General features: G+C 41.0%; 1 protein-coding gene across 6 annotated transcripts in view; it reads left to right on the top strand.

Annotated features, from left to right (window-relative positions):
- qkia (QKI, KH domain containing, RNA binding a) overlaps window positions 1-24,205 on the top strand; it is a 74,883-nt gene that overhangs the window by 17,435 nt on the left and 33,243 nt on the right. For all 6 annotated transcript variants that reach the window (XM_086094196.1, XM_086094200.1, XM_086094197.1 and 3 more), the window contains exons 2-3: window positions 5,796-5,938; window positions 17,180-17,296. In XM_086094196.1, the coding sequence (XP_085950322.1) occupies window positions 5,796-5,938; window positions 17,180-17,296 (260 nt within the window). The remainder of the gene's footprint in view (window positions 1-5,795; window positions 5,939-17,179; window positions 17,297-24,205) is intronic.

The following is a 24,205-nucleotide window of genomic DNA, read 5'->3' as shown; positions in this document are numbered from 1 at the left end:
TCAACTTTCAATAAGTGCAGCAGAACCTCCTACGGTTTGATAGAATTTGTTCTGGTCGACAACAGTTTTGTTTGGCTTTTAGGTTCTTACAATTAGTACTTATTAGGGATGCAGTGATGCACTTCATTGGTGCAAATATTAGAGACAGACCAATATGTTTTTATCAGGGCCTATACAGATGCCGATTATTAGTAGTCAAGGAGGCCGATAACTGATATTTGGATTTTCATTTTCCATAAAAGGGAGGCTAAAAATATATATTATTTAATACAAATGCAAATCTTGACTTTGTTGTAATGCTTTAAAATGTTTATTGAACAAATTTTTTTGACTTTTCAAAATGTAAATTTCAAACACAATGTTCAGGGTGCTCCCAAGGTTATCAATAAGTCTGAAAAAGCTAAATGGAAACTTAAACAAGTAAATACTATAGCTCTTTATAGTTTTCTACAATAAATATTTTTTTGCCCCAAATTTAAAAATACCTAAAATCTTTCACATTTATTTGTTTTAATGTTGAAATAGCCTTCTTGAGGTCTCTAGTTTCATTTCCCATCAGCACAAAGGTAAAAAAATGTAATAAAAGTGTATGAAAATAAGCAATTACTAGACGGTATTATCGTAACCAGGGAGGTGTTTTTAGCCTAGCTTCTAGCTAGCGCCGCGTCGGGCAACTCTTTATTTAAAACCAACCCGGATTTCCTGCCTCAAACATCATTCACAACTGATTTATATGAATGTTGTGAGGATACACGGTTCTGATAATGAATGGATGGATGGACATAGCAACCAGAAAAAAGTCGGAGTCCACCATAATGAACGCATGAATGAATGATGCACACGTCATAACACGCCATCATACCTTGTCGTAGAAGCGCGTCGGCGGTCCGTTTATCGTGCTTTGTAATCCAGAGATAATGGCGAGATCCCTTTCTTAATGAATCGATTTCTACCTTTTAATCAAAACATTCACACTAAGGCATGTCACGACAATCCATTCATTAATTATGCCCATCCCCGACTTGTCTTTTATCATACTCTTTCTCTCTCCTTGGTCTGTGAAAATCAAAACATTTATTTAATACATTTGCTGTAGGCTGCTACTATTGCATGAAATACAGACTTTTAGCACAGTATGCTGGCATCAAAGTTCGCCAACGCAAACTTTTCCGACGGCAAACTCCAGGGATGTGAACTTTGCAACCTAATGTGGGATTTTCCTTGTAAGAGCTGCGATACATATGCTGTTCTTAACTACGCTGATAGAACATCACACTCATTAAGGGCCCCGGATAGTTTGTGCGTGAACATCAAAGAGTTGCGTCTGGTCTACTGTTAAATCAATGATTAGCAAAGTAAAAGTAAGACACAGGCACAGAGGGTGGGAGAAATCCTTATAAAGAGAGAGGCAGGATGGGGAGAAGAAAAAGGCAGCTGTGAATGGATGATAAGCCGCAGAAATGCATACGTTTTCACGGCTCAGTCACCTCCACCAGTGCACACACTACCACTCTGCTCTTTGCATTAAATAAAGAAACTTCCCGTCTTTCACACGCCCGGCCCGTCAAACCCCTAAACTGTTCAAGTGCAGTGTTGTCTGGGATAAAGTCATCCGTGCCGCGAATAACAGCGCGCCAATGCATTAAACATCCCAATCCTCTCGTAGCCACAGACTTTGTGATGGTGAAGTGTGCAACTTCTAAGTGAAAAGCCTTGTTCCTCACCTGTGTCTGTGATTGACCAGGGTTTTTTTTTAAAAAACCTGGGTGCACCTCAAACATTTCCACTGTACTATTACCCTTTTTAAGCCTGAACAAGGGCAATGTGGTGGCATGACTATATTTTGCCTCACAAAGTCAAAGCTCTTTGGATTTCCAACAGTTTCTGCAGTTTTAGTGGAATTTACGTGTCCTAATGAGGCCATACAGCGCTACAGTATTTGTTCGTTAGTGTTCCTCTTGGATTTTACGATGGGTAGCAAGGTATAACGGCATTTATGCAAAGCTCACAATGTTATCTTGATATCGCCATCATTCTTCTGAGTCCTGTGACTTCAAAAATAGAAGTGAATGAAGGATGTGTGAATGGAGATATTTTATTGTTTAATTTAGGGTTGTTGTTTTTTTTTATTGCATAGGTTTAACGGCACATGCAGTATAGGAGAGAATGGAGAATCTCATACAGCATGCTTGAAAAGTTGTTAAACGATTTCATCTTACTGCACCCGTATGAACAAATGTGTACTGCTTGGATTTTATTTAGTCTTAACGAACGCTGTGCTCTAAATTGAGTCAAATGTATTCAAGTGTAAGTGATTTAATTTGTTTACCTTTGTCAGGCTGCCCCCCACTCCATCACTTAGGCCATCTTTGATCTCTCCTCCGCCGTACCGCCAAGTTCATCCCGTCGTAGCGTTTACTTTTGATAGATGAGAGGGACCGGTGCATTAAAAAGTACCCCTAACCCATTTTCCAACTCTCCTCTTCACTTCATCCTAATTTCAACCTCTCATTTTTTTCCCCTTCCACGCGGTCTTGTTTATGATCACATTTCTGGCAGAATAAACAAAATCTTCAAACTCACAACGGTTGACTGCCAAAAATGACTTTACAGGCAGGCGTACAAGAGCGTTTAATGATGCGCTTTTGAGAATATTCCAAGAGAAATGGTTTCTACTGCAGTTAAAGATCGAATCCACAGACTGGCGTGTCCTTTTTGTCACTGCAGATTGGAGGCGATAGGGCAGTAATTGAGAGAAACAAAAAGATAAGAATAAAATGAGCAGTTTTAGCAGAAGTTGAGGGTGTCGGCGGGCCGGGAATGAAGTGTGAATACAGCTGCAGTCTGCTTGCTCAGCAGTTCTTTTCTTCTTCCTCTGTCCCCTATAACCACTCTCAAGGGCAATTTTCATTTCCCCTCTCTCTCTCCTTTTGTCTCAGGAAAAGTGGACAATTAGAATGACTTTGTATGCATTTTGCCTCCCTCCTTTTAGCTAAACAGACAACTCTTGACAGGAAAAGCAGTGTGTATTTGTATGTGTTTGCAGTCAGCTAGCGGAAGTCATGGTGGCACATTGCTCAGTTGAATAACAGGTCAGTTACGTTGATGGTACAGTACAACTTCCGAGGTTGGAACGCTATCAATTCCTAACTATTCCTCATTGAGATCAATTCTATTTGGGATAATTATTTCCGGAGTACAAACCTGTTCATTGTAAAACCCTTATTTACCATATACGCTGCAGCAGACATAAAACAGTCTTTACGGTACTGAAGATTTGACGGGTAATCATTTTTAACATTGTACAATCATTTGTGCCTTGACTCATGAGTTTAATTCCTTCTGTATGTCTACATCTATGCGTGCGATGTAGTAAGTACATTCTTGAATCCGATTGGACGTTTGCATACTAAGCCCATGGGCACTGTGACGTCAATTACCATTACCAACAGCAGGTGGCAGTACGGGTCAAAATGGCTGCCCCCTTAGATGGCTAAAAACTGATATTTTCCTGCTTAATTCAAATTCCACAAACACATTACTCATCAGAATAGTGTGGGGACAACTGTAACCGGGCCGCGTGTTTGAGACCCCTGCTTTAAAGCGTTGGAGAATTGAGGTATCACTGAATCGTGCCATCTGCTGCCAACGTTTTAAGAACATTGGATGGCCTGCCCTTGTCTGCTAATATTCCTTTTGTCTGTCGTTTGTCTCTTCTTCTCCCATGATAGCGACTTTGGGTCCTCCCCTCCCTTATCTCTCTCGCACAATCAGCCTTTTCTGCCACGCCGGACAGCTAGACAAACGATTTTGTCACTCTGGCGATGTGTGGGGTAATTTTTCGGTGAGTGCGGTGCTTCAGAAAAGACTCCCCGCATTGGAATTAGGGGTTGTCAAATGCTACACGTCTCCACTGATAGCCTAGCACGGCCCCTTATGTTAATGTGGCATTTCAGCAAGAGGAAATAGAAATAGGGGGCGGGGGAGCACGGGGAGGGGGAACTAGTGGTTGTTTTCACACTTTTCTTCTCTTGTTTTTTTTTAGGTTTATATGAAACCATTTAAAAATCTGTGTTCAATTTTACAGATCGCTTTCTTTACATCATCCGCTTTGCGTTCTCTTTGCAAATATTTTGGAATGGTTTCATTCAGGAAGAAGCAACGTACTGCTTTTTGTAAACATGCATCGCAGAGGGAACATCTGTCCCGCCGTGTGCACAGCAACGATCAATCATAACAGCCACCGAAAACGGCTTTGTCATTTCTCCACTCTGCAGTCGGCTGTTTTATGGAAAGGCTTGTCGTAAATCTGTTCAACAAGGACGTACATAATGTTGCAAACCTTGGACTGGCATCAAATTGTACACCTTAAAATTTTCTTCTTAAGATGAACGTATGCCAGAGGGTTTTTGGTTTATGATGACAGCGTAACGCAAATTGCTACGCAACTATGCTGACATAGGCAATATTTATATGATTTTTTTTTTTTAATTAAGTATTCTACAGATTATTATTAGGTAGGGATTAGTTTCAATTTTTTGTTATCAAGTTACTAATTGTTTCAGCCCTAGTTAGTCTGTGCGGGAAGTTAAGCTCAAGCATCATCAAACTTTTTTACCCATCCCTCGTTAACAACCGCACAGATAGCGATGGGAAAGTGAAAACCAGGTTAACCAGGCTCTGAGCAAATATTTTTTATTTTTATTTTTATTTTAAAGTGACTAATTGCTAGTTTACATACAAATAGCAATTTAAAGTTATTCCTCCAATGGCGGAGGTAGGATACTCATAAAGTCTAATAGAGGTCTGCGCTCTATTTGTTTTACAATAATGTGAGTTTTTTTTGGGCCTGAGAGAATCTGTATACCTGAGTGTTGACTTCATAAGGGAGGGTCCAAGGCACAAAACGAATACGTCCCAGAGGTGTTGTCTGCTAAAACTGCAGGCCAGATGTTCACGTCCGTCTGTCGACAAGCTCATCAATCACGCAGTCTGAAGCTGGAATTCCCCCACAAAGTAACACTTTGGGTAATTCCACTAGTTGTTAGGGAATTATTTCGCTATCTAGCTGTAATCATAAAAGGGGGCTCAAAAAATTTGTTATTCTAAACGTTTTCCAGAGTGTCCCCCTGCGAATAGGATAATTATATACATCTGACCCACCTTCCAAATGCGTTTCATTGCAAGGTTAAGACTAGGAGGTCCTTTTAAAATGTTATCTATAGCCAAGTGTCAAGTTCCCCTGCTGGAGTTTTAATATAGAGCTCTCCCAACTGCCCTGATGTCATTCCATGTGATCTTTCAAATCTATGTGGAATCCTCCATATGTCCTGCATGGTTCAACTCCAAATGGCTTAAATGGTGGCACAACAAGCAAGCGCATGTGACCAAAGTGTGTCTCACTTAGTAATGGGTGTTTCAACTGCAGACATTGATCCCTCCACAGCCTCACACAAACTGACCCCCCCCCCTTCCTTCACCCCACCTATCCCTGCAGATTACTATTGGACTGCGTGGCCTTTTAGCCTGTCATTATGCAGCACGCTTGTCTCCATTGTGTACAGCTGCTGCTCTGAATAATTGCTAGCTGTCAAAATCAAGCCAACTTTGGTTATTCTCCCGTCAAACTGTTTTTCTTTCTTTTGTTTCAACAAGCTTTACCTTAACACTTTGCCTCAAAGCCAAAAAGAATCAATAGGAGCGATACATCAAATAGCAATTTAAAAAATGGACGTGTGTAAAAAAAAATTCCCTCCCCCATTGACTGACCAGTCTTTTTGTGTGTGTTTTCCCAGAGATCAACAGAGTGCGGAAACACATGTACAGCGACACAGTCAATGGCCTTGTGGAGAGACACCCCCTGGAGCTACCCGAGCCTATGGGACCCATGGTCTACCTGCAGGAAAAACTGTTTGTGCCTGTCAAAGAATACCCAGACGTAAGTACCCACATCTCTTCTCTTGTTTTTTCTTTTTTCTTTTTTTTCCTCTTTTTTTCTAAAGAGCTCAGTATTGTTCATTTGGTAATGTCATCATCATTGCTCTTTATTTATTATTATTATTTTTTATTATTATTATTATTTTTTATTTATATGTATATATATATATATATATATATATATATATATTTTTTTTTGTATGTGTATGTGCGTGTATTTGTTAGCTCACCAAAAACCTATTAGAAAAAATCCCATACCGTTCACCTAAACCGAACACCGCCGTCTTCTCTTGTATTGCGGTTAGGGACTAAGCCATGAACCAGTTTAGGCTGTTGACGAGGACAGTGGAATGCTAGTGTTTATGCTGCTGTTTAGAAATCTCCATAGTGCGTACCCATCACATTTTGGGGTATACACATGAAGCGGTGGTGCCAGGGTTTTCTTTGTAATCCCAGCAGCTTGCTCCAGGAAATGAAAAAACGCAGAGGAGGTGACGACGGATAAGAAGCATTGAGGAGAGAGGTGCATGACCTCAACCAGGCATGGGCAGCGTTTTCCCCATGAGAAACTTGATAAAGACGAACCTGAGGATTGGCTTGAATCATTTTAGGTTTAGTCAAGCTTCTGGGCACTCCATAACATGCAACGTAGAGCCTCGAAAGCCGTTTATGCTGACTGTTATTCCCATAAGAAACAATGGCATTCAAAACTGGAATTCCAAAGCATTCAAATTTGGGGGCTCTACTGTCACTGGTTATCAAATTAAGAGTCGTATACTTGTAAAATGAACCCCCACATATTCACAGCTTGGCATTCTCAAAGTCTTCTATTCATGATGATTCATTTGGCAACCAATCCGTTATTTGCTGAAAAATACAATTGCTATGTCTAAAAAGGAATAAGCAACTATGTTGAAGTGAGGATATTAACTTCCTTTAGTCAGGCCGTAACCTTGTCCAATAGACAAAAGTGATTTGCCGCCATTTTGTGGAATCCATTTGGAATTACGAACCTTTTTGTGCACGTGTGTTAGTCGTGGATTTTTGCCATGAGTGTCAGGGCTCTGTCCCTATCCTCATGTGCATAGCGGGGTTTTCCATAATTAAGCTTCCTTGAGCTTGTGCTTTAATGGAATGGAAGAGGAGGTTTGAATGCATGTTGAGTGACTTTCACACAGAGGCGAGTGGGTCCTCAGCTGACCGTCATGCTTTTCCCCTTTGCTTTGCTGCAGCAGCGCCGTTAAGTCAGCATTGTTTACAAGCTGCCAGGAAAGCTACTAAATTAATTAGGCTCCCCCCCCCCCCCCCATCCCGGTGGCTGAGATGATTCAGTGATGACCTTAGCAGACACGCACATTCATTCAAAAGGACAGCAGGAATGGCACACCTATCACTCGGATACTTTGTCACTGTAATTTTAGTTTGCACATGTGCGGCCATTACGTCCCCGAGAAAAGAGAAACCACCACATTGCTTTGTTATAAATAGGTGTGTTGATTGGAACCAGGGGAAATCAGTGGTAGGTCATGGAATCATTCTCTATTCTTAGAGAATATACCTTGAGCTTCCACATGTGCACTAGCCACGGTACTCCATGTACAGTATCTTAGCAGTCTTTTTTTTTTTGCCATCATTTTGTAAGTATCTGGGTGAAAAGTGAGAGGCCAGAAATGGTGAAGTAAACGCAGAAAATTCTTATCTCCATCTGGCCAGTGCTGAAGGAAACAGTAATGATGATCGGGCCCTAGACCAGGGAACATTTTCCACATCTCAAATTTCCAACTGATTCACCAGATTTCCCGTCATCCTTAATGGCCTGTTGGGGGGAAAACGGTGGGGAATGGTGACGCCATTTTATGATCTCTCTCACTTACCATTTCCCTTTGAGCATTGATGTCCAAACTACGGCCCAGGGACCATTTGCGGTCCGCTGTTCATTTTTTAATGGCATATACTAAAAGTAATTTTTGACATGGCCCGCAATGCTATTCTTTTTTTCTTTTTTTAAAGGGTTGGGGGCGGGGCTTATGTATTAGAAGTTTAGCTGTGTGTGTGTGTGTGTGTGATGACTACCGGTACTAATGATAAACTTGCTGAGATATTCCATGACTCTAATAAATTTACACATTCTACAGCTAAAATAGTAACATAATTTGTGTTCATGAGAATGTGTATACTAAAGATAATCCAATTTCTAAAACCAAAATGGTTACCTGCACTTTCTGTTTTGTGTCTAGGTCAAATTTGTGAACACTTGAATGTCCTCAAATATGGTCACAACAAATTGCTTTTGTTTTGGTTCTGTATGTAGAGATGAGAATCAGCAGGCAGATCTAGCCATATGTGATGCAGGGCCGAAGGCCACCCCAAAAACATAACAAATAAATAAATAAACAAATAAATAAAATTCTCAGCTATTTGCCTTCTTTGACATTTTTCAAAACTACAGGTATGTCATATTTAGACAATGTATAATTGCTTGATTGATTAGTTGAAGAAAAGAAAAAGTGGCCCTTGCATTTTTCAATATGTAGCCCTCGGAGTATGTATAAAACACCCTTTAGGTGACGGTATCGCTCTATAAGCACTTTCCGCTTTCCTCTCCATTACCTGTCTATCAGACGTCTTCAAAGTATGAGTAGGTTTTATGATGGCAACAATCTGAGCCTGGAAATTGGAATGAATCAATTAATTTTACATTATTTCCTTTGGGGGGGAACAAAATTTGGAGGGTCCACTATATTACTACAGTATATGACACCAAATATCAACTTGTGCTCTCCACCTGTGCGCCATTAAATTGCACATAATTAAATTGTCCCAGTGTGCCTGTCCGTGTCTAGTCGTGCGTCTCTCTCATCTGCCGTACTTGAAAGGCAGCAGTTTACCTGTGCCGTCAGCGGTGCACAGAGCTCTTTGGAGCGTCACCGTAGCAACCGCATCTTGACTGACAGCTCAGTCACAGGCTATCTGATAGCGTCCACCTTCAATTAAATGCTATCTGGGGCTGCTGCGGCATCGCTTCTCTCCCAAGCTCACGCCGGCGTACACACGGGCAAGCCGGATGACAGATCAGAACGTCATTTGCGCTGACCTTCAGGCATCTGATAGGATGGGCGTCTTTAAATATGGCACCCGTTTATTCCCTTTGTGTATATATTAGCCATTCATTGAACGTCCAGTTGGATTGAGGGCAGGTCGCCTTGGGTTCAAAACACTTATGTACAGAATCAATTGCTTTTACTCCTTCTCAGATGCAGTATATATCCACCTTAATAGCTGAGTACATTTACTACAAAAGTACCACGATATACCTCCCCATAAAAAAACAAAAAAAACAATGCCACATATTTTTAGTACCGCTACTTCTGCACAATTTAGTAGGAAGCAAACATTTCTTCCAAAATAAGTGTCCTTACTTCAAGCTGTTTATTAGTCACTCCTGTAAAATATGCACCGTATGTTTGTATGTGAAAAGAACAAAAGCCCGATGGAGCTGGCAGGACATCACCTAAAGCAGCATAAGTCTAGTACACACAGTGTTTCCCACACCATGTTAATACTTGGGCGGGCCACCAAAGTAAACTGGCCACCACCCAATTAAAAAAAAAAAAAATAATAATGTTGTTTTTTTTTAAGTGTTGCGGCCAGATATATACCGCATGTAACATTAGTTCGCCGTAACTCACTTGTGGATCATGAGATTAGAGGAGACACAAGTAGCAGGACTGGGAAGAGCCCCCCCCCCCCCCCCCCCTTCCGCATTAAAATTTAAGTGACTCAATTGTGCATCTGTGAGCATTTAGATCGTGGAAACTCATCTTGAGCGCCTCAGAAGTCTTCACATCTACCACATTGCACAAAGTGTGGGAAAAAGTAAGAAGTCAGGTTGGGTGAAGAAGAGAGGATGTCCTGCATCTTGTTGGGTCGCCGCTGCGAAATTACTCGGCCACGTCCTAGCAAAGGGAAAGTCATTAAGCTTGTTCCCATGGGGGGTGTCATCGCTTATCATACAGGCACCTGGTATCCTTCTGACCCCCCTTAAGTCATTAGCGGGGTTCCAAATGTGCCGCCTAACATCTCACCTCTGCACACTGTCATAGAGGCTGCAGAATTTCTATGGTGGATAGTTGACTGCGGACTCACCAATGACTGGCGACCAGTGTTTAGTCCATCTTTCAACCTACTCAGGTCTGGCCGGGAGTCAAAAAGTGTATAAGGATTTCTGGCTCATCAGAAAATTGTAGATGAACATTATCAACGAATTGCGTCATAAGTGATGCCTGTTTTTTTTTTTTTTTTTTTTTTTTTTAAGTTCTCAGACTGATTAAGTCACAAACTGGTAAGGGAAGGGAATGTCCCCCCCCCCGCCCCTCCCTTTTTTTAAAGCATTTTTTTGTACAATAGATGTTAGAAAAATCTCTGTTTTGTTTTGAAAGCCACAAATAGTTTGAAACATGCACTACAGACACATGAAGATCTAAAACTGAACAGCCATCACCCAAATACAATGAGCATCGATTTGTACTAGTCCAGTCTGTCCATATTTGTATATTTTTGACGTTGTCTTCCAGGCCCTTACTTGTACAATATAACTTTGAATTGAAAGTTATTATTTAAGTGTATGCCCACCATTTAACTGATTTGCTCCCAAAAACGTATAAATATGTTCTATTTTAAATGTTTTAAGTGTCCCAAAGACGTTTTTTTGTTTTTATGCTCGACTCGAGCATACAGAAGACTTTGATGCAGCCTCTCAACTGCAAAAAAACGGTTGAAGAAATGGTAGTTATTACAAAAAGGGCCAGCAGGTGACAGCAGAGCAAAAGAGATCAACCACAGGGCCATGTTGAAAAAAAGCTAATTTACTCACAATTTTAAATATATTTGTGAATACATTTTCAAAAAAAAAAATCCCTGATGAAAGAAGAGACTCTAATCTTTCTTTTCCTGTTTCTTTTGTTTTTATAGCAATAGAACACAATATTCTGTGGGCCTTGCAAAATCAATCAAAATCTAGTAAAACAGCCGGGAGTAAAGGGGGTTGCTTTAGTGAAAATGGCTGGGAGTGAATGAGTTAAAAATGGAAAAGCTGATCTAGATTTGACTTGTAGGGTCGGTTCAACATTAGTTCTCTTACTTCATGTTTTTTTTTTCACTCTTACTTTAATGTCAAAGTTTGGCAAACGGGGAACCTGAGCCGATGTCAATCTTGAACGCTTTCCATTTTTTCCTGCCTATTCCCACTATGCCTGCAACCCCACAATAAATCCAAACAGAATTATCAAAGGAGGCCACGGATTAGGTGCTAAATGCTGGATGTGCTAAAATGAGAGCTTTGAAGTCTACAGGGCTTTCAGGCGAAAATGTCACCGTTGGAATCAAAACAAAATTTACCTTCCTCCATCACATGAGCCCTCGTGCCCGCAGACCTTTCATGCAGGTTGCACCGCTGCAATTTCTGTCCACTCTTCATCTCCACTTTCCTCTCTGTCCTGTGCATATGAGCCAACCGCTGTGCATTGTGGTTTTGGGGGCCTGAAAAGATGAATGTAATGACCCGAGGCAGGCAGCCAGCAGGTGGCGTGTGAGCTTTCTGTGTTGTGAGTGACCCGATGACTCCAGGTATTGCTCCTCAGTTTAATAGAGTAGGTAGTAACACTGTTCTCTACCATGAAATATTATTGAAGGCATATGTAGAAGAGATTACTTTGAAATAAAAAAATGGAAACATGATGATGTATTGCATGCATTATAAGCCACTCTCACAAATATCCAACTAAATTGCCATTTAAAAAAACAAACAAATGAGTTCAATTGTAGTCCAGCAATATTGGTTGATTTTATACATAACTGAAAGAAGTGGTGCGTTAAGTATAGAATTTTTGGGGAAATGGAAAAATGAACTTTTGACCCCAGACCCCGAGGATTGGAATTGGTCAACCCTGGTTTGGAGTCTACGTCATGATTAAACAAATAACTCTAATAATTCAATCAAAAAAAAAAATGAAACATTTAGTTTTACAGGGATATTTTTTCGTCACAGACTAATAATATTGCAGTCCCACCCAGCACTTCTTGTAGAAATAAGTTGGCGTAATGGCAAGACAATGAATCTCCAACGTTTTTGCGCACCACAATAGAAATTCAATGATCATCTAAACAAGGTAACATCGATCTTAATTTAAAAAGCCTACTATTGCTAGTTTGAATGTGCCCGGCCGAAATTACACTCTCATTCGCTGGCACCCACATAGCTCACCCCCCCACCCTCGTAAAATCATATACACTCACAGATTCTACACTAGTACGTGAGAATGGTGGATTAATTATCGTATCGACTGATGGAATAATTGTTAGAATACTGCACTCTAAAACTATTTGATAGCGGCAGCCCTAATTTAGATATCAGAAAGCAAGGAAGTGAGGTGGCATTGTCTGGAATAAGTGTCAATTCTACCTTGCTCTGATACATTGATGAAGCGGACCTCATTTCCATAAGACCGCGAGGCCAGCTAATATGTCATTGGTATTCTCTGCACAGCATCTTAAGCCCTTCACGCACACACCCAGAACCCTCGGCCTGATCTCATTTCCTGTCTCCACACTGCCACAAACAAACGCAACAATTGTCCTGCTTCTCTGGACGTTGTCGCTGCAACTGCTATTGTTTCATCACTCACACACACACACACACACACGCGTGACAATCAGCTCTGGGTGTCTGCAAGAGTTCAGGCCACATTGTGGTTTCACATACAAACACACAGAGGCACAAGCATAGATATGCACACAACATAACCCGCCTGTGGTGTAGCGATAACTGGAGCCCCCCCCCCCCCCCTCCCCCAAAAGTCTCTTTAATGTCATTGTAAGCCCTTGTCCTGAAGGGGGTTTTGTATGCTGGTGTGTATTTGTCTGACTGTGTCTCACGCACACACGTGGTTTGCAGACGCGCAGCAAGGCACTTTTTCTGTATTTATATGTTGTGGAAAATGGTGAAAACTTTGAAGTCATGAAAAGGCACACAGTGGAAATGTTGGTCCAATAAGGTCCCTGGGCTGCACGTGTTAAAGAACTGAAACTGTGTGTGTGTGTTGGAAAAATACACTTCAGGGCTTCTGCACACCGCAGATGTCAGTATTTCTCTAAAACCTCTTTATATGTGGTTTAGCATGTGAATGTCATTTTAGGTCTATGAAACTGGACCCTTTGGAAAACTCTCCCTTAGGTGATTTTCAAATGTGATGTTCTCGATGTATACGCCCATTTTTTTTTATACCACTTGTCATCTTTATCCTATCCCTGGTCCGGTCCCCAGTCAGTCAGACCACTATTCAGGATTTGCTTGTGTACATAATTTCACTTTTCTTTCATTTTGCCTCAATTCATTTGAACCTGACAGCCTTCAAATGCATGTTTTTGTGCATTGTTTTTGAGTGAAACGAAATAGTGAAGCATCCCAATTTTGGAGGGGAAACATAAATATTGAATATTTGGGGGGGGGGGGGGGGGGAATCGGCAAGTGCCGAATTGCAAGTAAAAATCTATTTCCATCTAATAATCTATTAATCAATGGAACAATCGGTAGAATACTTGTTTCTAAAAATATTCGATTGTTGCAGCCATGATCATTACCTCAACTGTTGGGCCTTGTTGCTAACCAAAACATCAGCAGTAGCACCTACCTATATAAGTAAGAGTCCCCGTGTATTTAAGTCTTACGTGTTTATATTGGGAGTTGAGTTTGTACAGTATTAGACTATTTTAAGATACGGGGATACGTGGGCACCGGGTTCCTCCTGTAGGTTACAAACAGACAAACATACCGATAACGTCACAAAAAAAACTATAATCCAGGACTATTTGTACTTTTCTATTATTTAAGAGCAAAATCGCATCTCATGGAACATTCAGACTGTAAACGGCCAATGATCGCTTTTTCAATGATACAAAGTCAGCATGAGGAGTTGAAATGTGTGATAAAGAGGCAGCTGCATCCATCATATTTCCACTGGCTGCAGTGAACGTAACGTCAGTGTCTCCTCTCCATTGTTTTTAATGTAATGGGAGCACCTTTTTATAGAAAAAATCAAGGCTTTGGGTTGAGGATAAAACATTAAGTTTGATTCCATCACAATGATTGATTGTGTTCTAAAATTTGTTGTCGGATGTCTCGAGCAGAATCTATCATTTGTGGGGCCCTCCCCCCTCAGTTTGGTCGGTTTCATGTCTCAAGCAAAGCATGTATGTGTTTCCATAAAAACACATGACACACTGGCCCACACCCGCCTGGTCAAACAAAAAGAATGCAGAGGTGGTTTTGGCCTTGCTTTATCTTTTTTCTTTCTTCCTTCCTGTAACCGCTCTCCACTGCTTGTGACAAACAAAGATATTAGTGTCTTTTACCTTTTGCGCTTGCATGTCATCCACTCCTTAACCTTTTCACTCTTTATTTGTCTCGGCTCTTCTCCGTCATGAATATGTTAATGAGAGCGACGGGCTCTCTGTCAAGTACAATTGTCATCAACATATCCGTGTCCTCGGAGAGCGGCGAGTGTCACTGGGAGAGAGAGGAGCCGCCGCCGTAATAAAATATTGAATTGCTCTTTCGCTGTTACTTTGGGGTTTGGCACATAAATCTCTCCAACTGTTTCCAGTTTATAGTCCTATAAACATGCCGTATGTCCATATTGTGGTCTGTGATTTAGATAAGTAAGTAATTTATTCATGTTTTTACATAAATTCCCCCCACCCCCCGGAAACATCCAATAAGGAATTATTTTATCACAAATGGATATTGTTTCTTTGACGCCCACTATTTTGACTTAAATATATTCTTTCTGTTCTCTTGTATGTACCATTAAAACCATATGTTGCTAAACAACCAATAAAGACCTCTTTTGTAATGCCACATTTTTAACAAATAATGCAAATCGCCACCAGAAAAAAGATGATTTCCAACTGTTTCTTAACAGGTTAAAACAATGTAGAAAAACAACCGATTAAAGCACATTTAATTATGCGTGTTTTTAATGAGCATCTCCATTGGCCAACGAGACGATTGCTGTTATTTGTTTTTATTCATCCAAGTTCAAATCATCTCAAACCAAGTGGCTAAATTAACAATCAAAATAAGAACGATCCTGATTACAATGTAAAATATGAATTGTGGAAACGTGTACTTATATCAACATTACAAGCTTAGCGTGCATGAACAACTTATAAATATCCGTCCCATCGTCCATTATCACATTGACACATACTATATGTCCTTGTGCAAGCACAGCTAGAACATTAACATACGTTTACAACCAAAATCAATTTACATTTTAAATTCTTAAACTCGCAGGCAGTTGCATGTCTTCCAAAGACTCCAGTTGCGCTCCACAGTGTGTATTGTCGTTTGCATCCTCCATCCAGCAATGCATTTCTGCTTATAAATAGCCCATTGCACTAGTCACCCTGACGATTAAAATAGGGAGTGTTTTCTATGTCCCATGCAACCGTGGGGCGCGTCTTTCCAGCCACACGTGTTCAGAATGACAGCCTGAAGTTCCTGACTGTCCCCTGTCCTTGTGTTTGTTTACATGGTGCTTTAAATGTGTAATCCCCGTGTAATTAAACGTGACTCCGTTGATGGCCCTCTCGTACTTTGCAGAGCCGCTGGTGCAGTGGAGTGAGTAAGCGCATGTGACTTGTGTTTTACGAATTTAATGCGCCTGTGTCGAGGCTCATCGTCGTAGCTCAAGAGGCGAACAGTGGCGTCTTTGTCGTGGGCAAACGTACGCTCCTCGCTCCGCCGCGGTGCACTAAAAGCACGATCATCGCATATGAGCATGTGCGACTCGCATCTCGTAGTTTTAATCTTATCTTAATGCTGGGTTGCGCACCCCTCTCCGCTCCTTTCTTTCCGTTTTAAATTTTGGAAGAGAACCCTGTTGGATTATTTCAACACATTTTCCTTTTATCCCATTGGAAGGCAGTTCCAAGTGGAAGGGATTACCTCCGTTTATCCCTTTCACAATGTCACAAAGCAATTCAAAAAACAAAAGGAGCTCTTGATAAGACATTTTATTTGCACACAACCTCGCCTAACCTCCGAACTCGTCTCTGCAGCTACAGTCCCCGCCCCTTTTACACTGCCTGTAGGAGCTGCCATTTTCCTGCAAAATGGGGGTGACGTAGATGTTGGATGCTGGCTGCGCTTAAGGGAATTCTGCAACCTAGCCAACGCTCAGCTCTCTCGTTGTGTTGTGGCAATATTCCGCTTTATATCGGTGTGAAAGAAATTTGACTCCTTGCTCACATTTTCTTGAATTTGTGTATGCACTGCATTGGTGCATTTTAATCCCCGAGTTCCATTTCTATGGCGATGACGTCACCCAAATTTGGGTGGCGAACATTTGTTTGCCATCTATCAGTAATGTACGCTAATGCTAATACAGTAAATATTTGTATGAAAAACACTAATAGGCCGCACATATAAAACAAATTAAGCGAAAAACTAAGTACGGCTGTAAGTGCTTTCTTGTGCCACATGACCGCTGTGTGAACTTGTTCATTGTGCATTATTGGGTTACCTCAAACCACCAGTACAGCCATAAATCAATGATCTTGTCGTGTAATAGTGGCGTTATTTAATGGGAATGGGAATCTGCGCATTCCCACTATATCCCAGGTCTTTTCGGAAGCTTTTCTTACCATTGTCCCCGCTATTTAGCAGAAAACTGTCGTTTATTGCAATAGTTTTTACTGCATGCTTGCTTACTGTAATGTGCACACATGTGGGAAAGGAGAGCTACATTCGCCAATCCACTTTTCAGCTGGTTATTAAACACCAAGAGAACAGTAAAACACAATGAGCATACACGCAGGAGCTAAGTTGGCCACAGATCAAGCCCAGACGGTCAGACTTGCCCCACCCACCAGGCCCCACCTCTTAAAGGCACATAGTGTTTTCAATACCTTTTATGCGTGTTCAAAAATACTTTTACAATGTGATTTAAAGATGTCTTTAAATACTTAAACCATGTGGGAGGGGTACAATTACTTTTTTAAAAGCTGTAATATGGTCTCTCTTGTTTTCAGAATATCCCCTATAGCGAGTTATAGTTATTTGTTGTCTTTTGGGCCAGTGTTTACCAATGTTTGTTAAAGCAAATTTCTCAATACGTATTCAATTCCATATTTTAATACATTTTGCTTATTCATTTTCTCTATGCCTCTCTCTCTTTTGCAGTATAACTTTGTGGGTAGAATCCTCGGCCCGCGGGGACTCACGGCCAAACAGTTGGAAGCAGAAACGGGATGTAAAATCATGGTGAGAGGCAAGAGCTCCATGAGAGACAAAAAGAAGGTAAGCACATACTGGTGTATTTTACCCCTCATTATTTTTTTCATGGCGCGCGCTCCCTTCTGCGCATCCGAAATGACAGGAAAAAAACATTTTGATCTTGCTTTAATTATTGTTCTGTGCGGACGTTGGAGGTCAAGATTCCTTGAGATATGACGCAAGCATTTCAAAGTTCCCCTGGACTGCTCTCACACGAAAGCATCCTGGTCGCCGTGTGGAAACTCAACACGGCGGCACCCGGATGCCTGATGGCTGGATGCTGACATGTGATCTGTTCGCAAAAGGCTGTGCAGTGGAAAGTAAAGGAGGCGGTAGTAGTAAGGCAAGCAGGCAGACGGCCAAGGCCAGGGGCAGCCTCTATTTCTGGAGCCACTGAGCTGAGGTTGGAGGCATAAAAGGCTAATGCCATGTGTGTTTATGTCCTGACATCCCAAAGCTGGACATAGTTGTTTTTTTGTTTTGTTTTTACCAATCATTGTTATGCAAGCAGATTATATGCCTCTAAAATTCATGGTTTTATCGCCATATCTTAAGTGTAGTGAATGAAGATTGCTACTTGAAAAGCTTTTTTACTGTTTTGACTTTGCCTTTCACAACCGTGGAGCTAAACAACAAATAATGATTATAATACAATGTTTGTTCTATCTTTATTCTCTGCCATTGTCCTGAAAAAGTTTAACCTTGCCTTACAACTGCCCCAACATAAAAGTTTTTGGGGTACGAGATTTTGTCTTGTATTGCGAGCTAAAATTTGACAAACAGCTGAGCCTTCAGGCCGTCAAAATGTTAAATAGCGGCAGTGAACTTCACAGCAAAATCAATTGCCAACTGTTCTTTATTGCCACTAGCAGTTAAAGTTTACTATAAAGCCAAACATAAAACAAAAGAATTGTGCGTACATTTTATTAACAAAAGCCTGTTAGCTTACTGGAAACACATAATGGAAAGCACCATAGATGGGCTAACAACTAGCATCAATGTATCAGTAGTTATAAAACTTCAAGCAGCGGATATTTAAACAAATGTGAACACTAAAGGTGGTATCTAAGTGAGCGGCGAATATTTGAGTGGCTAAGCATGCACAAAACAGTAAGGGCAACCCAATTGGGGCATAAAATCAAGATGCAAAAACTACACATTTCTTTACATTCCATTTAAATATGTTATTACTGTATATGTATGAAGTGCTATTTTTCTTATTAAAAACAAACAAACAAAAAACATTTCGGGGGGAATAGATTGACACTTTCATTGAGTTATGAGCGTGGTCTTGTCTTGGTCTTCAGCTTGTATGTCAAGGTACCATTGTACTTAGGCCACACTTGTATCATTCACTCTCGCTGAATTTCCACCTGAAGGTTCAGGAACTTTTCATTCTTGTTACTAGTAATCCCTGGAATTAAAGGTGCCAACCAGATAGGTTCCTTGACCTCTCAAAAGCGCTTGTTAAGTTCCTTTGGTTGAAATTACCTTTTTTTTTTCCCCCAAAGCCTCTCTCACTGGGAAAGCACTCTATTGCACATGGACCAGGACTTTTGTGTGACCAATGACCACGTTCAGACAACAAAAAAAAGGACTTGAAAATAAATGCAGTTTACATTTTTGTTCATTTGAGCAATTACAAATATATTTTGATACATTTTAATTGTTGAGTGGTATTAATTGTTGAGTTGGTATTTATTTTTCCACTGTGCTGTGACACTCGTTCTTCATTGGCCATTTAGTCAGTTAAAGCTGATCATTGGATGATCTTCCTTCATCTTCAATGTGCGCCTGCAGATTACACATACATACATTGTTTTTGTCACAACCAAATCTGCAACAAAGCTAAATTGTGTCTGAATGCGCAATTTAAGGAGCTGGTGGTGATTGACAATCTACAAAAACGTAAATATGACATGTGTGTTTCCCTGCATGCTTGCCAAAAAAGAAATGTACCTATTTGTCGCTTCTACTAGAATCAAATGGCCTGACAATACCTCACTATATTGCTGTGGCATCAGCATCATATCCATTTATTAGAAGGAGGGATGTAAGTGTTTGTGATGAAAAATCTTTCCCCAGGGATTAGTAAATACCCTGCTATGATCCGACACGTCCATTCTCGACTTCTCCTCCATCCTATCTGTCTCCTTTCTTTAGTCTGTAGCTGTCAGCCAGGGATGCTTTATTGTATTACATTTACATAAGGAAATGTATTGTATCCCTTTTCATTGTGGGAATACAACTTATCTGCACACACAAAGTCCACAGTACGTCGTTACACAAACAATTCATGCTCACAGACGAGCACATTTTAGGCTGAGTCATAATCTTAGAAGATCGCGGCAAACATATTTTTTTCTCTCTTTTTCTCTCCCTTGTTTTATTTTTATGGAAACCTTCCATTCTTATTTTAATTTCGCTCTCTGTGCTCACATCCCTTGGAGTGTGTTCATTAGAGGAGACAATAAGGGCACTAGGCTCTCTCGTCACAATTAGATCCACAAGTAGTTTGAGAGGAGTGAACATGTTCTGGCGCATACACAATTCCCAATGCACACCACATTCCTGGATCCGTCTTATCTAATTACACAAACTTCTCATTGCCCTTCGGTGTCTTACTATTTTAGTTGATGGCATATGTGTATGAAGTTCACAAATCAAACTTTCCATGTTATGGCTTGCATAGAATTCTTAAAGAAATACTGGCAGCCAAGATCCTTTCCAGCTCTTCATTCACATCTAAGAAAGCACTAAGAGTTGTTCAATGTTTGATTAATTGATCGTTGGGAATGCTATCAGGTATTTCTGGAACTGATTGGTGGTTAATAGTAATGGTAGTCTATGGCAGTGGTCCCCAACCACCGTGCACCGGACTGGTAATATTAACTCATTTGCTCCCAAAAAACGCATAAATATGTACTATTTTAAATATTACAATGGTCCCAAAAACATATTTATACGTCTTTTTAAAATGTTTTTTTTTTATTAAATACTAGAGCATACAGAAGTCTTTGGTGCAGCTCTGAACTGAAGAGAAAGCTTAAAGCAATGGTAGTTATCACAAAAAAAAAGTATGAGATCATCCATGTTGCAAAAAGGCAGTTTTCCCCAGTGTTTTAAACAGATTTTTGAGTAATGATGAAACTTAGCTATATTCTAATGCTAATTGCTGCAAAACAGAAACGGATAGAAATATACTTTTTTTCGTGATGAAAGAAGAGACTTTAATATTTTTTTTAGGGCAGTGAGTGAATGAGTTAAGTGTTGTGGGTTGTGCAGTTACGTACAAAAGCACAAAATTGTGCTTTTTTTCTTAATGGCGCCAACCTCCCCACAATATCATGATAATTATCGTATCGTAAGCTTCATATCGTGATGTTTGGATATCGTTACATCCCTACTGTAGGCTGAATTACTGGTTGGTTTAACCATTTTGTCACTTGACCCTTGTAACTACGATGGTTTAAACATACTGCCAGAGGTCTTTATTTCTTACGGGTTTTTTTGGAGGAGTTTTTGAAGGTGATGCGTAATTATGGCTCAGTATCCGATGAAACCACGGCCCCCGGTTACCTCCTATATCCGCATCCTCAGCCCTCCTTCTTCCCTTCATGCCCCTCGGCAGACCAGGAAGCCACAGCAGCAGCAGCAGCTTTAGCCAGCGTGTTTATTCAGGATCCATTAGCGGCAGCATTTTATGCTCTCAATAATTCAGCTGGTTGCTCCTGGGCTGCGCCGGGCTGACGTCGAGCGGGTTCACTGAAGCCTGCATGGCCGTGTGGAGAGAGAGAGAGAGAGAGAGAGAGAGAGAGAGAGAGAGAGAGAGAGAGAGAGAGAGAAGAGAGAGAGAGAGAGAGAGAGAGAGAGAGAGAGAGAGAGAGAGGAGGAGAGAGAGAGAGAGAGAGAGAGAGAGAGAGAGAGAGAGAGAGAGAGAGAGAGAGAGAGAGAGAGAGAGGAGAGAGAGAGAGAGAGAGAAGAGAGAGAGAGACAGAGAGAGAAGAGAGACAGAGAGAGAGACAGAGAGAGACAGAGAGACAGAGAGACGAGACAGAGAGACAGAGAGACAGAGAGACAGAGAGACAGAGAGACAGAGAGACAGAGAGACTGAGTGAATCACAGGCGAAGAACAATGGGGAGAGATGGAAAAGCAGCTCGGCTAGAAAATGTGGAGGAAGAATGCAGGTGAAGGGCAAAATCCGTATGTCCGTATGCCGCGATTGCTGATTTTTTTTTTTGCTTTCCTGTTGCGGATGAAAGTCGCTTGATGGGGTTGGACTGTCTCCACTTTATTTCTCAGACACACAAGCGTTGAAATATTACCCCTTTGTTAAGTTAGCCCAGGGGGAGGCAAGTTCGGTCCTAGAGAGCCGCAGTCCTGCATGTTTTTGATGTCTCCCTCCCCGAACACAACTGACAGGCTCCTGCAGAATGTAATTATGAGCTGATGATTTGAAACACCTGGGTTGGAGGCAGGAGACACCGAAAACATGCAGGACTGAAGGCTCTCTAGGACCGAACTTGCCTATCCCCGAGTTAGCCTCTTAGGTCATTTGTCATAAGCCAGACGTTTGGCTTCCAAGCTCTCCCCATACCATCTGCCTTGCCTGCCAAGTACAAAGACAAATGAAATGTTGTTGTCTGAAGTCATATTTCACATTAAAAAAAATGTTACTTAACAGTTGGTTTTGATTCAATGCTCCTTGATTTTGTGCAGACTCACAGGTGTCAGTCTGGTCTTCGAGGACCGGATTATTGCATGTTTTCCTCCTCCAACACACCCGATTCAATTATCTGGATCGTTATCAGGCTCCTGTAGAGCTTACTGATGAGCTGATTTAGGTGTGTTGGAGGAGGGAAACATCTAAAACATGCAGGACTCTGGCCTTCGAGGCCCGGACTATGACAAATGTGAGGAAACTGATTTTATATATGAATATGTACTCCAGGTCATTGCGTGCCGTTCTCAACCTCAGAAAGTCAGTATTAGGAGTGTGATGATATCTTGACGTCGTGGTCTGCGCCAAGTATCGATATTTGTAGTTAATATACAGCCGCTGTAACGGCTCCATTGTTCACTTATTGAGCAATTACTTGGCAAGCCGCTAGGGAGAGCGCCTCATAAGAGTGGCGGGGAAATGTACGGAAGTCTTCAGGCGTAGAAGACTCATGAGCTTACTTTTACTTGTGTCAGACATTTATCTGTCCAGCAAGTGACTCAGTTTTGCATACGTTTCTATGAAAAATTTGTATTATATCTTCAATTTTAAAGTTTGAAAAAAGCACACAATTTCTAAGGAACATTAACTCATTCACTCCCAGCCATTTTCACTAAAACAATCCCCTTCACTCCCGGTGAGCCTTGTATTGCATATCGTACCCAGAGGTTCCCACCCCTAGTCAGCACTGTAATACTAATAATTAAGCAAAGACCACATGTAATGTTTTACCACCTGTTTGGGTCCCGACCCACCAGCTGCGACTCACTGGTAGAGATCATTAAATATGGTACATTAGAGGCCGATCAGCCGTTTCCAATAGCGGCCTGTAGAGTAATGTGAAGGTTACCTGAATTTAACCAATGGGGGGGAAGAGTTAGTCCAGACCAACGAAATGGTATGTTACATATTTTTATAAACACGGTGATATCGGATATGAGTCACTTGAAAATGCATGTAAATGTAAAACTTGTGGTCCAAAGTTAGAATAGTGCAAATGCCATGTACTGTAAATCCAGCCTGGGGAGTCTCGATCAAGCGTAATTAATGAAGTGATCACTAGGTGCGTATTAATCGTTTACTTGGCAATCGTGATTAACAGCTAAGCCCATCTGGGTTTGCGTGCGAGTGAGTCAAGTACACCTTAAATAGGAGGAGACAGAAGATATTAAAGGATAATAACCTATCCCCAGATTGCACTTAACACTGATCAAACGCCTCTCTCAACCTTTTTTCTTGTGACACATTTGTTCGGACAGGATGCGTTGCACACCAATTCCTCCGAGGGTGCTTGCTTCGCTATCAACACGGCACTCTGTTGTATGTGACGGCTTACTCTTCTTAGTTGTTGCTGGTGATTCTTGTCATGTCTTTAAGAACCTGCCCAAAGGGAGGAAGCTGGCGTGATAAGTTGTTATTGATGCTTCCTTACAAATAGCAGCTAAGTTAAAAGTTACGTCTTCCAGTTTTCACTTAAATCGGTTGTAATAGCTATTGAATTAAATGGTTTATTTGATCGACCACTTCCAACGCTTATGGGAAAACCTAATGAATCTTTAAATGTTTTCCTGGATGTACACTGGGAGAGGGGCTATTTATCAAATGTATTTACAAGATCCTTTCACATTGCCAAGCCAGCTTTTCATTCATTTATTTATTCTTTGTTTACCGAGATAAGCGAATTATGAACAGGTTTTCACGTACAATGCCGATCTGGCATTCCAGCATGAACGGGACCAACAGAAAATTGTGTACATAATGTCCAAATATGGTCAATTAAATATTTTTTTCGCTAACCATGGTATTGGTCCGTCCCAACTTTGTCTGTTATTTAATTTAATTAGTTTAAAGTGTTGAAAACGACTAACTCAGCAGTCCATCTTTTCCCTCACTCCTCGGCATAGCTCCAATGTGGTCATTAGTTTTCTTTGTCGTGAGTTTTCTTGGAACCTTCAGTCTTTGTACAATGTGTTTTCCTTGCTAAACATTGCTGCCTTCCGTGTACCCTTCAGCTCTGTGCTGCACCTGTTTAGACTGTTGTCATTTAGCCTCAATTTAGAGCAGATGCTTGGCTCAAAGGGAAAAGTACTGTTCAGAGTTGAACCATTGCATTCATTCAGTTCCACATGACTGCTACTGCCTCAAAGTCCAAAAAGCATTGTCGAACTAACCTTCACTCGTAATAGCGAGGACTGGATTGCACGCTCTTGTG

The sequence above is a fragment of the Leptonotus elevatus genome, chromosome 14 (assembly GCF_054856555.1).
Source record: "Leptonotus elevatus isolate MCC_2025b chromosome 14, RoL_Lele_1.0, whole genome shotgun sequence".
NCBI lineage: Eukaryota > Metazoa > Chordata > Actinopteri > Syngnathiformes > Syngnathidae > Leptonotus > Leptonotus elevatus.
This window is presented reverse-complemented; position numbering and strand designations above follow the sequence as displayed.